The sequence below is a fragment of the Chionomys nivalis genome, chromosome 9, assembly GCF_950005125.1.
Source record: "Chionomys nivalis chromosome 9, mChiNiv1.1, whole genome shotgun sequence".
Classification (NCBI taxonomy): domain Eukaryota; kingdom Metazoa; phylum Chordata; class Mammalia; order Rodentia; family Cricetidae; genus Chionomys; species Chionomys nivalis.
In genome coordinates, this window is record NC_080094.1 from 36,280,596 (window position 1) to 36,296,784 (window position 16,189).

Here is a 16,189-nt window from a genome sequence, read left to right on the forward strand (position 1 = left end):
CTTTTAGAAAATATTAAGCAGTCAGTTCAATGATTTAATATTTTTGTATGCAATATTGAGGAGGATAGTTGAAGAACAGCATTTGTCTTTATGAGAAATCACAGTATTACACATAAACTAGTTGGTGGCCTTCTCAAACATGAATTCATTTATCCCTAGAGTTATTAGAAACAAGCTACAGTACAGTCATTCTTACTTAAGGCTCAGTGGAGCAGTTAAATGTTAAATTGTCACACTGGAGACATGGTTTGGACGATAAAAGCATTTATTGCGCAAACTTAATGATCTGAGTTCATGTCCCAGAATTCAGTGGAAAGAGAGAACCAGCTCCACAGAGTTATCCCTGAATTTACACAAACGCATCTCTCACACACAACAATAGTAAAATTTACTAAAAGGTTGAAATTTTGATATAAAATGTTATATCATCAAATACGTTATACAATAAAAAGGATAAATGAGCTTTGAAGATGAAAATGTGAGCACATGATCATTTGTTGGATTCACTTTTAATTAGAATCACTGTATTCCAAAGAGGATGGTCCCAGGAGTAAGCAATCAAAAGTTAGGAGAGTGGATTCTGGCCCTAGATCTGCTGTTAACAGCTGAGTGGTCTCTGGCTACTGCCCCCGAAACATGGTAAGAGATGAGGAGATAGGATTTAGGCTCTCCTGACATTGCACACGTGCTTTTCTCCCATAGAGAATGGTGTCCTCAGAGTAGTGGCTCCCACTCACTTTCTCATATCCACCTAACATGTGAAGCACTCTCTGCTGCCCTTCTCAGCTGCCCTAGAATAACTAGTCTGGAGATGATGTAATTGTTATCCCGTGATGATTGTTGTTGCTCTAAGTTGATTCTGAAATGTGGAGAAATCTCTATTACAGAAGGAGCACACAGGGTGTAGACGAGCACACGTCACCCATGCCTTTCACAGATGCTTACAGTGTCAGAATGCTCATATAAGTAAAACCTGTGATACTGTAGTAGATATTTAGTCAGGAAAACAAAATACCCTCTCCTGATGCTGACATTCAGTATGTATCGAGAGCTGTATGGAGTCTTTTTACGGAGAGTGAAGACAAGCATGAGCCAAGAGTAGAGGATAAAAAATTAGGAAGATCAAAGATCTACGCAGGGCCGAAGCAACAGGGTAACTAGGGAGCAAACATCAATATTTAGAAAATCTGCTTCAAGACATAAGGCACCAAAATTGGCCAACTGAGTAACTTTCCTCATAAATTATTCCTGCCCAGGGGATCAAATGAGTAACTGTGTCACAACCAAATCACCCAGGCGTATGTGAACAGATACTGAAGATAAATCTCAACCTTTGTTCATTCTAAACCTGCTATCCCACATGCTCAGCTACAACAGTTGAATCACTGCAAGTCCTTACGATGGCATGGGACATGCTGCGAGGCAAACAGACAGCCAAGCCACTGAGGGATGTACATGTACAAAGACATGACTTTTAGAGGTTGCCCAATACAAGTAATTCTTTATGGATTAGTAAAAAAATAAGGCTTTTTTTGAACTAATTAAGTGTTGGTTTCTTATTATTCCTCAAAGTGAAGGATGACTCCAGGAAGTGAAGAAGTCAGCAGGAAGTAGATATGCTTCCTCTCTCCAGACACCAGGCTTGACTCCATCCAGGAAAGATGTTAAGTTGCAGCTGGAGGTTCAAATACTTGGTGGTTTTAGAAGTAATGTTCAACAGTTTGTCTTTCATATAGAAACACTGTCATTTATGAATCCTAATAAAGTCTAACTGTAGTCCTAGTTGAATGAACAAACAAATTCTCAATAGCTTTTATTTGGCTGATGTCAGTGGCTCTACAAATTGCTGTGTTATGTATACTTTGACTCCTGTTATTACTTTGATGCTTTATTTATCCAGCAGGGTACTAAAATTTGCTCTGTGAATAAAAGAATATATATGAACTGGATCTACCCTCTTGCCAAGCTCACTAAGTGATATTTTCAGATGACAAACATGGAGTTGATTGCCATAATTCAAGTGAACAAAAAGTACATTCAGGATAAACGACCAACATTCTGGGCATGGACTACATGCTTGTGTTGGAGTTTTAGTGATACTGACTGGCTCACCCTCAGTGAGAATGTTGAGATTTCTGGCTTTCATACTGACATTCTAATGTTGATTGATAGCAGTGAGTATGGGGTATAATTGAGAAGTCCATTTCACAGTAACCAATTATTCCTCTGTCTCATGTGTGAAGCTATTTCCCTAACTGTGACTAGTCACATTTGGTTCATAATAGCCTGTTTGCATACTGTTTCTAGACTTGGCCTCAGCACAGGGTGTTATTTACCACGAAAACCTGCCAGCTCTCCCCATCTGTCTGTTTCAATGGTGCTGTGTTATCAGTTCACATCTGTGCCACTTTGCGTACATTGAGGATTCCTATATTCAAGCCTGCATCAGTTCTTTTGCCTAAAGGAATCTGGCTTTAGGCATTACACAGAAATCTTTGAGTACCCAATTCTTATACTTGAAGTTTATGGGGTTATATTGCCTCTTGATTTACTTTACATTTTGTCAAACATTCAGAGGAAGACGAGAAACCAGATCTCTTGTCGGACGCCTGCATTCAGAGCCAAACAGAAGAAGCCACTTGGATCTGCACACCTACTCTGGATGACTTTTTAAACAAGACACTTACCACATCTTGTTAAATTAAACCATTAGCAGATAATTAGAATCTGATGCCGGTAAAATGTCTAAGAGAGGCATGGTTGTACAACTATGACACATTTTCATAGCAAATGATATTGATGAGAGAAGAGCCATTACACTGACCAAATGATGTCTCCTTCACTTCATGTTCTCATTTTTTATTTCTCTTTTTTGCTTTTTCATTTTCTGAGAACTTCATACATAAGTACTATTTTGCCACAATTTTCTTCCTTCTTTCTTCTCTCCAATTCTTTCAAGTTTCCCGTTTATTTCTTCTCAACTTAATGACCTTTTATTCTTTAGTTATTGTTTTACGCACACGCACACACACACACACACACACTTACATATACAACTTGCTGAGTTTATTTGATGTTGATTGTATGCATATGTGTTTTGGGATTGAAGAGCCATGGGAAGACTGATCTCTCCTTCTCAGTAACCATTAATTGCCTACAGATCTTTATCTAGGGATGGAGCCTTGAGAGATTTTCCCCATCCTTGTTAGCATGCCAATTGGTGTTGTTTATTTTTCAAGTTTTATTTAGGCAACTGTATTGTTGACATCTAATGGGTTCTGTTGTCTGCCATATATAGAGGACACTATCTTGCAACAGATTACTTTTTGTAATTTTATATATAATCATGATATTTTGATGTACATATAGGCAGTGAAAATATCAAACAAATTAATATGCTCATTGACTAACACAGTAACCCCTGTGTATGTATGTGCCTGTGCCTGTGTGTGGTGTGTGTGTGTGTGTGTGTGTGTGTGTGTGTAGGGCCTCTAGAATACATTCCTTAAACAAGAAATTCTGATTATGGACATATCTTAGTTGGTAAAATATTTGCATTGCATGTGGAGGGCTGTGGATTCAGTCCTTAGTGCTGGCAGGAAAAAAATAGAAACAAAACTGTAGCATCCAGGACCTGGTGGTGGGTGAGACCGTTGATGTTTTTCTCTCCCAGCGGTGTACTTAGACTCTCTCAGCACTATGAAAGCTAGCCAGCAAGGAGAAAGTTTTCTTGACAGTCAAGGTTGATTTCTCTGTCCTGAATCCCATACTAAGTGGTGTCTTCAGCAATAAGGTCTTACCATTTAGTTTTGATGGGCAACTAAAAGCAATGGCAATATCCTGTGTTGTTCTGGATACTTCAGGGCCTCTCTCCCTAACTCACAGGAATAAACTCCCTGATTGAGATTTTCATTTAGTAATTCATGTCTCCTAGGAAGCAGTACAGTCCTCCCAGGCAGAATAGATCTATTCCAATTCCTTTAAAGACATATTACATCTTAAAAATTAACTTATAAACCAATGGATCTTTTTTTTTAATCAAAATTTGCAGTTTTGGTTAAATTACCTCCTATCCTTTGTTCTTTCTTATCTCCCAATCTCCGTACTCACTTAAATCTTTAACCCTGGAGTATTTCCTCCTGTCCTTCCATGCCACCTGTATTATACTATCAAGATGTAGATTTCTGCATAGTTTTTTCCCCTATCATTTCATTTCAGTTAAGTCTTTCCCATTCTCTTATTTTCTCACTCCCATCCATTTCCATGTTTGAATCTTTCTGTTTCCAGGATTCTCTCTATTTTCATTCTACCCACATTTTACTATGTTCCCTTCCCTAATCATCAGCCTTGAAGGTCCCATATCTAATGACTTGATTTCCACATATATTCCAAATTAAATATACAAAACAAAAGATTTAAATGTGAGTTTCACATATAAGAGATAACAAGTAATGTTTGTCTTCCTGAGACTAGGTTACTGCACTCAGTATATTTTTTTTCCAGTTCCATCAATTTGCCTGGAAATTTTGTGAATTTGTTTTTCTTTACATCCAAGTAAAATTCTACTGTCTATGAATTCTATATTTAATTATCTGTTTATCAGTTAATAGGATAAATTGATTTTACTATTGCAAATAGAGCAACAGTGCACACGGATCTGCCAGTATCTCTGTAGTGATATATAATGGCCTTTGGTATATGCTAGGTTCTATGATAGTTTTATGTCTGGATTTCTGAGAAACCTCCAGACTGGTATCTATAGTAGCTACACTAGTCTACATTCTACCACAGTTTGTAAATGTTCCTCCTTCACCATATAGACGCCACTATTTGTATTACTGATGATGGCCATTCTGACTCAAGGAGACAGAAAACTGGGAGGGATATGGAGTGGATGGTACTAGAAGGAGTTGGAGGTAGTGGTGGGTGTAACCTTATTTATGGATACCAGAATTATAATTTCAGATATTTCTCTTGTGTCACAAGTTCTTATCCTTTTTGTCAAAAGGATAAAACTGAAAACATTACCCTTAATTTGCAGGAGTATAGATTAGAAAATCCCTGGATTACTTAGTGACCATCAAATGAGTAGGGCTCTGGTTTTAGCTGTGAGAAATCTGGTATAATGCAATGCACTCTTTAGTTATACCTAGGAGAATTATTCTTAGTTTTGATTTCCTAGCAGTATTGAGCAGCAAGTCACAACTACGCCTGGACTGTGTGTTTTATCTTCTGGAGTAGAGAGGAGGAAGACGTTAATCTGCAAATTGTCAACTTCTGGGACTCTCCAGGTTTTCTTCCCAGGTATCTCTTTTCGGGCATGTACTGTACTGATGTAAAATTATTGGCATATTGCATTTGACATTATTATACTTGCTTGATTCTGCTGAACCTGCAAGGCCAGTTTCCACACTTTTGGAGATATCTGTGCTTGTTGAAATATGGTTTGGGTGTAACTCCTAATGCTGTGAGAGGAAGGACAATTACCTTGTCAGGACTCTTAGGTCTCAGGGAATTGCCAAAACGCTTTCAGAAACCAAGATATATTTTCACTTTTCTACTCTCAATTTTTCTGAGAGTGCCCCTCACCTTACAAGGACCCTTAAAGTGGCTTGAGAGTAATGCAAGGACATTTCATTAATCAGAATTTGCAATAATTTATCCTAAAAGGAACTGACAGCATTTATGAACAATGGATTTGCTATATAGCAAAATAATTGAAGTGGGAATCTTCGTAACTTATATAATGAAACCAGTTGTTTATAAACATGTTTGTAGCATTGATTTGCATAAAGTTGTGCTCATTAAAAACATCTTTTGTGGTAGTAGAACCTGTGCATGCTAGAAAAGTACCCTACCACTGAGGTCTCTTAAAAAAAAAACAAAAAACAGGATCTCCACTTGATATAAATTCATTAGAAACTACTTATTCCCAGGGAAACTTGAATAGATGAAGCTTTATTTTTTTAAAAAATGTTTGAATTTAGACATATTGCTATTCCAAGCTGGTCTTTTCTTCAGAAGCTTGAATTAATGAAACTACACATTTCCTATATGAAGTATCAACCCCCTTGGCAAGAAGCATAAGATCACTTGATAACTGGAATTCAAGAACAAGGACTGGTCAGGAAGCTATGTTACAGAGGCAAGATAGAGTATTTACATGCTAATGGTTAAGGGGACTGAACACAGATTTCAGCACGTTGCACATTACTGGTAATGCTAACACTGCAGTTGAACCTTTAGGTGTGAAATATGTCCCAATATATCCTTTTCTGTGGAATCCTATGTCAATAAGATGTGTTCATTCTGAAGATCTGAAAAATGAAAGCATTCGTGTCTACACCGAAAGGTGCAATTAAAGTTGAAGGGATGTCCCCAAGTGAGCATGTGCTTAAACTAAACAGGTGGTTTGCTTTTTATTTTCTTTTCAAGAGTGGACAGATCACTAAGGTGAGATGAGCTCTTGTTAGCATAGGCATTGCCTTGTGGCATTCTAAGCACTGTCTCCATTGCGAACTTGTGAGTTAGAGCACTTAATAGTGCTCTAATGATCTTTGTGACTATTAGCGCTATTGGGTGCAGCAGTGCATAGGGTTTGCCGGTTACGTGCAAATGATGTACTTCTACTGTACATCCGGTTGTCGCCTTTTTGTGTGCAGGGGAAGAAAGATGAGAGAGAAATCACACATTTTTGTGGAGCTAGCATGGGAAGTGAAGAGAAATTAAATAAAGGCTTCTCTATAACTTCTACTAATTTAACCTTTCCTTGGCTTCAAGATAGGGGGAGCAACATGTGTCAGGATATGTTCAATAATCAAAACTGACTCACTTCATTGATTTTCTGGGTGTCTCTTAGCTGCTTGTCATTTTCCCATTGACAGATATCATCTTTCAGGCATATGTGTTTGTCCTAAACAAAGTAAAAGACCCCTGTACTCTGAGAAAGTCAGTCATGCCATCTAGTGTCCGGCAGTCCTTAGAGTGTCCAAATCAATTTGAACTCACTAGAAATGTAAAATATGTCTTTTTCACTTATGGGGCAGATCTGCTGTTACTCAGTTTACAACATTAAACGTTTTTTTAAGAGTACAAAACATGTTTTCCAATCCAGTTACTTGAAAATTTTTTAGATGAATGGCTCTCAGAACAATGATATTTGTAATTCTTGCATCTTAACATTGTTTTTTATGTTGCAGAATGATTTCAGTTAATCCCTATAATTTATTTACTCCATCACTGATATCCTCGGTTCATATTTCATCCTGTTTTTTTATGATTACTATAGATATCCTTGAGCCTTTAATTATTTGCTTGAAAACTGTTAAAATTTCTGTCCTACAACTTGACTCAGACAGATGAATTGAAGAGATTTGGGGGTATGAAATAGTATAAGAATATAGGTTATTAAGAAATATTATATATGATATAATATATGATATACATTACTAATACAGATCCTATAGAACACTAAGAGCAGTATTCTTTCTCCATTTATTGGTATGGAGACAGAACACCAAATGAAACTTAGTCCTGCCTAATTTCTCTGCATTTGCTGATCTGCACAACCAGGGATCTGTCTGTGGGTGGCTTCTTCTGGCAGCAAATCATTGTATCCAGCCTTTTTCCTTCGGTTTCTGTCTACTACGATGAAGAGATATTCTCTCTTACTGAGTTGAGGTGTTCTTCATGACTGTCTTCTGACGTGATTATATTCAACCCTAGTACTAATGTCACCAACTCTTGAAGAAACATCCCAAGAAGTCCCTCTGTGTTTCTACAAGCTGGAGGTGTTCCTCTAGTGTTTGATACATCATCAAACAAAACATTATGGGTATCTCTGGTCTAAGTGGAGTAGAACTGCCTCTGTCCCATGACACAATGCTACTTCATTTACATCCCTAGCTCTAATGCCAAATGGAAATGAATAAGAATCCCTTGTTAAGTAATATGAGTAACCATGATTGGCTTTGGAGATTGAGCCAAATATCCACTGTATTTGTGGATAAAATCTAACACTGAAGGTTGAAAATGCTTGGAAAAGCCTATTATTTCATAAGCATCATATATATATATACATATATATGAATATATATTCATATGAAAAAGTTTAGTTGTTGGAATTATCCAGCTTAGGGAATTATATTCATCCCAGAAGCAACAGGATTCCAAATAAAAATCCTCGTGCCAGTCAGATTTGTGATAAATCCCCATGTGTTGCTGGTCAAAGGTGATCCGGAAACTGTAAAACAATACAATCTGTTGTCGTTGCTCTTGGTTGCCTACTATTGCTGAAGACAACACATATATTGCTCAAATTAGATAGAGAAATCAAGTTGGTAATGACTAGGAAGCCTCCTCTCTGCTGGCTAGCTCTCCCAGTACTGGAAGGTGCTATGCAGGCTACTGGAGGAAAAGTCAGCAGCAGTCTTACCCAACTGTGAACCCTGTGAACTGAAATATAGACTGGGGCAGCAAGCTACACTCATAGGTTAAATAGTGAATGCTTTCTGCTTGGACTTAAGACCTTCTTCATAGCAGGAAATACAAGCCTCACATGAAATATGGCCAGGAAGAGTTTTCAGCCCCCGAGGTCAATCTACTATTATTATTTTTGCTAAATGGATATAGTATAAAACTGCGCACAAATTCATATCTCTCTACCTACAGATCAGTGCAGCTCTCAAGTCTCATGGTAAACCATCAGTGGATAGGGATTGATGTAAAAACTCAAAAGTGCTCAAAGAGCATGCTCAACCACAAAAGGTTCATCTGTATCACATCCCTCCCCTGAGTCTTCTTCACTCAGGGGCTACCACAGAAGAGGGATCTGAAGATGCTAAAAGCCAGATATCAAGCAGGACTGGAGCAAAACCATCAGAAAGTTCATAGCAGCTACCGTTACTGGCAAAGAGACTCATGAGACCAAGTCAGCGAACACTGTAGCATGGACAGGGAAGGCGTTCATGACCTCTGACTCCTAACTGAGGAACTAGGGACAGTTAATGTCTTCTGGGGAAGGAAGAATCAGTTGTCTTTAAGGAGATGACTCCTGGCATGCTGACCGCATGCTAGTGGATGGCTCAACACCCAAGGGTGTATTGACAGCACAAATGCTGTCAATGGTTATTAAGTAAAGCTAAAAGAGAAAGGGAAGTCACAGAGGTATGGGGGTAGGCATATACCTTGGAAGAGTTGAGGTGAATGTGATCAAAACATATTTTATAAAATTCTCAAAGAATTAATATAGCGTTTAAGATGTAATTAAATTGAAATTTATTATTAAAAAGGCATTTGTTTTAATTTGAGTTATTTGTTTCACATATCTGAATACTTACACTTAAAATATCTATGGACATAGTAAGATAATGCTAAGGGTATAGTCATCTCTCCCTTCTAGATAACTGAACTGTTTTTAAAACCCATTTGCCAAATGGTTATCTGAGAGGGGCTTTGGATTTGTCTTACAATAGTTGTAAATCTCATTGATCAGATTTCCCTGTGATCTTAGGTAGGCCTGAACCAAGCTGGTGAACCCTGCATTTGGTCCCTGGACAGGCAGTAAAGAAGCTGGCATGAACTGAAATGTGGGGTGGGCTATTAATCCTGCAGAGTCTATCGCCCAGATCCCATAATCCTGAGTTTTTGTCTTCAGACTATGGGAATAGTACCACACAGGCTTCCCAGAGCACAGGAATTCTTAAAGAATAAAATAAATAAAAGAAATGCTACATAATAAAAAACATGGTCAAGAGTTGTAAAGAATTCTTTAAAAAGCAAGTATCTTAAGTGTCATTTCTTTTCCATAAATTTTACTCTTTCTATGAGAAAAAAATGTTGTTTTCTTTTCCAAAAGAGAAGAAAATAGTGTGCTCCATTTTGTATATTCAATAATTTATCATTCATTCATTCATTCATTCATTCATTCATTCATTTAGTACAGCATTCCCTCTGCTCAGGCTATTTCCACCTGAGTAGTAGAAACATGCATATATGCATATACAATGCAACAGCAAGATTATTTTAATCAGTGATGAATGCTATTAGGAAAAAAATGAGGGTAAAGAAAGAAAAAGGATGTCCTGAAGGATGACAAGAACAGGATGACTGACATTTTAAAAAAGATGCTTATATCCCTTCTTCTCCCCCTCCTTCTTGTCCTCCTCCTCCTCATCTTCCTTATCCTCCTCATCCTTGCCCTTCTCCTCTTTCTTTCCCCCCTTCTTTTGTCTTCAATTTCATCACATTCATTTCAGGTATACAACATCAACACAATCATAATTTGATATGTAGTACCATGACTCTGAAACTTGACAGGACAAAATCCTGTACTTACCCATTTCATGTCTGGTGCTGGCTACACCTACACCATACTTTTCTAAAGTATCCTTTACCGTCTTCATTGACTCATCGTATTTGACTGCAAGCCCAAGATAGTTGTAGGAGCCCATGTTGATAACATCTTTAATAACTTTTCCAGTGTGTCTATAGGGAGATAAGCAAGTGAACACACAGTACTATCTCATTTTGATATTCTACTGCCTCAAAGACTTCAGTTTGCCCAAGCCTGACATTGTCTTTCCCATTTTAATGTGTGCTGGTTTTTTTTTTTTTTGGGAATATAACCAGATAGTAAGGTGAGGCACAACATTAGTGAAATGGCCTGGTCCCCAGTGTATTACTAGGCACTGATTTTCCCTGAATGGTTGATTTTATGACTGGTTGAAAATACTGCAGAACGTTCTAAGGTAAAAAGGTCACAGTCATCACCGAGTCCATCCTTGAGAAAGCAGAAAGGTACAATTTGACAAGGAAGTTGACAAAGGCTCTTTCAGGTTGACTGTCTGTACTGTGCACAGGTATAACCTTAATTACAATGTAATTTAATCCCTTTTTCTTCCACCATATCATGAGAAGTTGCAAAGAGATGAGCAGGTGAAGATGAGCCTCATCCACACCTTAGCTTTCAGTTCTGCAACTTGTGTCTATGTTAGAGTTTACCTGAGTGTTTACCCGTCAAACCCTCCCAGCTGGCTGCCTCACCTGAATGTCCAGTTATAGTCATCAGACACTTTCTCCATTATGTCAATGTGGGGCCCTGGGACACTGCAAACCGTCTGATTCCAGCTGTCTCTGATTCTCATGTAAAGGTTCCTTTTATAAAAATTCTCAAAGTCCTGATACAACGGCACAAAATCCTGTTACAACAGAAGTGGAGAATGAAGGTTACTTTTGGTCTTTCTTTTCTTTTTTCTTTTTAAAAAAGATCTTATTTGCAGCTGAAATCTAAGAGAAATGAAAGATCCTGCTTTATTCACAAAGAGGACTTTTGTTGAGCAAGAACAAGTGGATGGGGAGCAGAGGGAGCTCACAAAACTGTAGGGCCTCCATGCCTAAAGAATCTGTGAAAAAATATGGGCTCTGTGGCACATGCCTGTAACCTCAGCTTTTTAGGAGGCCTAGTTAGGAAGACTGAAAATTCAAAGCCTGACTTGGCTGCACAGTAGATGCAAAACTAGTCTCAACAACTTAATGTGATTCTGCCAGAAAATAAGAAATAGAATCAAGTGCCAGGTGTGGTATCGCTGTGGTAGACTTTAGATAGAAGCTCCTAGATTCAATCATTGGTGGTTCCAAGTAAAAAAGGTTAACAAAGATGCTAACTCAATTCAAGAGAAAATGGCAGACAAGGAGTTTCTTTACTGTCCATTAAAAAGGGGTAATCCCAGTTGTTGGGTTGGGATGTATTGATACTCAAGCAATTCTGTTGGGGAAGATAGTTGAGATATTAATATTGATTTTTGAATCTAAATACCCTCATGCGTTGTGCTTTCAGGGTAGGTGGATGTGGGTGATGGTAGGAGTCTTTACTAATCATGAGGAGCTTGATAGTGATTTGAGGAAACAATTTGAAGTACCTGCCAAATTGTGGTCGGCAGAGAGCTGCGGCATGTTGAGTGCCAGAAACTGAGCTGACAAGGTTTTGGAGGGGGCAGGGCCTCTTTTGTAGGAGAGGTAGCTACTTATGCTCTTGTACAAAATGTCACCAATGAATTTAAAGGTTTGCAATGAGCAGAGGTTCAAACCAAAACATCTATGATTTTATCATATAGTTGATGTTAGGCAGAAAACACAAAAGCCTTACTTATGGCCTGAGCCAAGTGCTTTGTATATTCACAGTGATAGAGCAAGAGAGAAATCCACAACTTGTTGGAGGAACTTTATGTTAAACGAACCTTCTAGGGGGTCTTAAGGTAGAATGAGGTTGTGAGGGGCAAGAATATAAGTGAGTAGGCTACACAATGTGAGGAGGCTTGCTTGCTAGAAATACGGAGAGCATTGGAGGAGAATGAGTGAGAATAAACCATCTGTACATCTGTTGTTCTTTGTTCAGAATTCACCTCATCCAAAGGCAAAACCAACGTTAAGATTCATGTGGCCTCTGAATACCTTTCTTATCCTACCTTCTAACTTTCCCTACAGTGTGGATAAGGCTGCTGTGCCACCAAGGAATAGCGCGAGAGAGACTTACACAGCTGTCTGAGGAGATTCAGCTTTATCCTACAGTCAATGGGAAAGCGCTGAATAATGGGGAATAAACTTTCTCATTGTCGTTGTCATCCTCTCTGCTCTTCCTCATTGCATGGAGCTAGTTTCCTGAGAAAGGACCACGGGAAAGCCATTGTGCGATACCTCTCTATGCTTTTGATTTGCCTACTCACTCCTTGAGTTGGTTGACTCTAGAAAAAGATGCAGAGAATATGACACTTTGATGGCAAGCGGCTGTACCTCAGTCACATTCCTTTCTGTTATTTCACATTTTGCTGCTCAGTGACAATGACATGATTTCTCTGGGGGGAAATTATGATTTTGTGTAGGAAAAAATTGCTCATAAACACACATGAAAGGAACTTCCTATTGCATGTAAATTTGCCACTCCACTGGTTACAGTCAACAACTTCAAATCACTCAATTCCTCTAGTAGCCGTGAAACAGGTCTTCTTATTAAAATCTGTAAGTGTATGTGATGAGCCATAACATCTTTTCACGCTTTCACAAGGGAAAGATACAATTTGTTACCTCTCCAGTGTCATAATTTTTTAGACTGTTTCTTGCTTTGCAAATTAGTTTAATGAAGATTTAGTATTCCAAAGACAGTGATCGCGATAGGACTTATTGCAGAGGGAGGACAATCTTCAGATTTGTCACTTGGCTTACTTGTCTATTTATTTATTTATTGTTTCTGATGTAAAGAGCTTGGTGTAATAGAGACAACAAGGACACAGTCATTTGGGGATATGGGAAAGAGTGAATTCCGCCTGAAACCATAAATACAAAAGATTATTGATCCTTCTTCATTATGTCAGTCATTTTGTTTTCTCTTAAATTATATGATAAGTTTAAAATGATACAGCTTTCACAGAAAAAGTGACAGAATGTCAGAAAACATCAGTACATAAATTAGATATTGTAGCTAGCCCAGAGTTTGAGTTTTGCGGGATGTTCTAGATAATAAGTGGACAGGGGGGTGGCTATATTTATAATAATGTACTGTGTGTTTTAAATTTGATAAAACAGAAGATCTTAAATGTTCTCCGTACAAAGGAAAAAGAGATAAAATGGGTGTAATAGGAAAGAGACAAAACTCTACTTATTTGGAGATGATATGATTCTATACATAAAACACCCTAAAGACTCTACTGGGTAATTTCTACAACTGCTAAATACGTTCAGAAAAGTAACAGGATATACAACTAATACAAAAAGTCAGTAGCTTGTATACATGCTGAGAAATTAGCAATTAGGAAAGAAATCTCATTGATATTAATCTAGAAGAAATCTTGGAATAAATCTAATTAAGGAAGAACTAGAATAAAAAGAACTTTAAGACATAGAAGTGTAAGAAGAGGGAACGACCTCCCATACCTAAGAACTAGGATTACTATTGTAAAAATGGCCATTCTACTAGAACACAATTCTTACTAGATTCTAATGCAATTCTTCACATAAATATAATAAAACCTTAAATTTCATCTGGAAGCACAAAAAAATTCAGAATAACCAAAGTAATTCTGAACAATCAAAGAATTGAAATGCTGCCTTCTCTGTAGAAAGTTGAAATCTGATTTTACCAATGAACTAATTTTCTAAGATAAATAGAGCTTTCATGTTTTTTGGAGTTCTTTTCCAGCCTATCTACATACTATTAGATATACCTTAGAAGAGTGGGTTTGCTTTTGAGGCAGAAGATGCATGGGAACAAGCCCTTATGAGGAGATTAAATTTTCACTTGCTAGTCATTTCTACTATGTTTAAAGGTATGCACTCACAAACAAACACACATTAAATTTACCTTTTGTGTGTGTGTGAACTTTCTGAGGGATTTGTTTCTTCCACTGTGTGTCCCATGGAACTAACTGAGATTTTCAGACTTGGTGGCAAGTACCATTTTACCTATTGAATCATCTTGCTGTTATTTGTTTTTTAGTTACAGGTAAGACAGATATGAGCTGTACAGACAATTCCTGAACAAAAGAAATGGAAATTAAAATCCCTGAGACTGGTAGTTTGAGCAGATAGAGTTTGAGGAAGAGTAAGGAGGTCTTAGTATTTGAAGTAGAGTAAGTCAAGGGAGCATGGTAGAGAACATGAATTATATACAGAAGAGGGGATCACATTCTGCAGAGAACCCTCCAGGTTTGCTTTTTGGCTAGTGACTTGTACATACATTAGTTCTGTACAAAGATGGGATATGGCTTGACTTGGGAATCATGTTGGTTGTCAGTTGAGAAGGGATCATAAGGTTAAAAAAAATGGACATCAGGTTCATTGGGTAAGAGAAAATAGAAAAATCATGCCGCAGCATGATTGGTCAAAACAAAATAAAACAAACAAAAAAGCTAACAGTCATCCAGTGATAAACATATTTTGAACACAGGGCAACCAACGATTACTGACAAATTTGACTTGGGGTGCAAGATAAAGGGGAGCACCAAGGATGACTTGGAGACTTTTGTGAGGAGTCCTTGGGTTTTCCGAATCACCATCTACTGATCTGGGAAAGATTTTTGAAGACAGTGGCCTGGAGGGGAAGCTCAGATGTACAATTAGTAGTACTGGATGAAGATGTAAGAATGTAGATTCTCTCTTTTGTTTTCACAGCAATAGGTCATTGTTACAAAAGTCAAGAGGTACTGGAGACTTGAAGAGGGTACAGAATGTAAGAAATAGTTGCCTAAGAGTCAGTAACTAAATATACTAATGTGATTGGCAGGTATTACTCAACTACCTGGAATTTATTCACCCTGAATTTAAGGGGAAATCAGTCCTCTTAGGCAACAGTGGATATCAAGTAGAGTTTGTATTAGAGCCCATCAAATTCCAACTGAATAGGGGCAGGAGAAAGTGAACACAGGGAACTGAGAGAGCTTAAAATTTGTGACTGAGGCCTTGATAGCTGGGATGGGGTACAGTTGCTAGAGGCAGCCCTGGAGGGAGAAAGCCGATAAAGACAAGCCCTTTGGGCTACCCCGATGATTAGGATGTGTGTTCAGGTTTTACTCTTTCCTCTCCTCAGCTGTTAGTCACTGATGGTGGGCTTCAGGAAATAACACCTACATGGGCCACCTTTCATGGAACTGAAGGGAAACTAGCTGGGCAGAGAAAGGGAGATGAACACCTAGGGACAGTAAGAGATAGTGCTGCCACCACATGAATACTGGTGATGGCTGATCTTCCAGGGAAAAATTTCTAGAATACCAGGCATTGGCTTCTCCTATTATCATGTTTAGAAGCGAAAGATCTTGTTGCTATGGAATCCTCATTAGATTATGAATATCATCCCCTAATCTGTACATATCACAAACTTGAGAACTATTTTTCCAAATCACGGACTCACAGTTATGCCTGCGTAGTAAAATCACCCAGCACGCTTGTATGTATGCCTCTATTCAGGCTTCACCTCAAAGTAGATAAATCAGAGGTTTTTTTTTTTTTGTTTGTTTGTTTGTTTTTGTGTGTGTGTGTGTGTGTAAGGCCCAGGCATTGGTTTTCTATTAAAACTCATTGATTTCAATGAGTAACCAAGGCTACAAAGCACCACTTTAATATTACTCTCTTGCAAACTGAAGGCTAATATAATCAGTTTCTAAGGCTACCACAAGAAGCTCTCTAGACCCTCATAGGTCTA

At 38.0% G+C, this 16,189-nt stretch overlaps 1 protein-coding gene across 1 annotated transcript in view; it reads right to left on the reverse strand.

Annotated features, from left to right (window-relative positions):
• Positions 1 to 16,189, reverse strand: part of Sptlc3 (serine palmitoyltransferase long chain base subunit 3) — a 114,916-nt gene that overhangs the window by 67,595 nt on the left and 31,132 nt on the right. Inside the window, exons 3-4 of the mRNA XM_057780912.1 lie at positions 11,044 to 11,198; positions 10,337 to 10,485 (exon numbers count right to left, since the gene is read on the reverse strand). Of these exons, the coding sequence (XP_057636895.1) occupies positions 10,337 to 10,485; positions 11,044 to 11,198 (304 nt within the window). The remainder of the gene's footprint in view (positions 1 to 10,336; positions 10,486 to 11,043; positions 11,199 to 16,189) is intronic.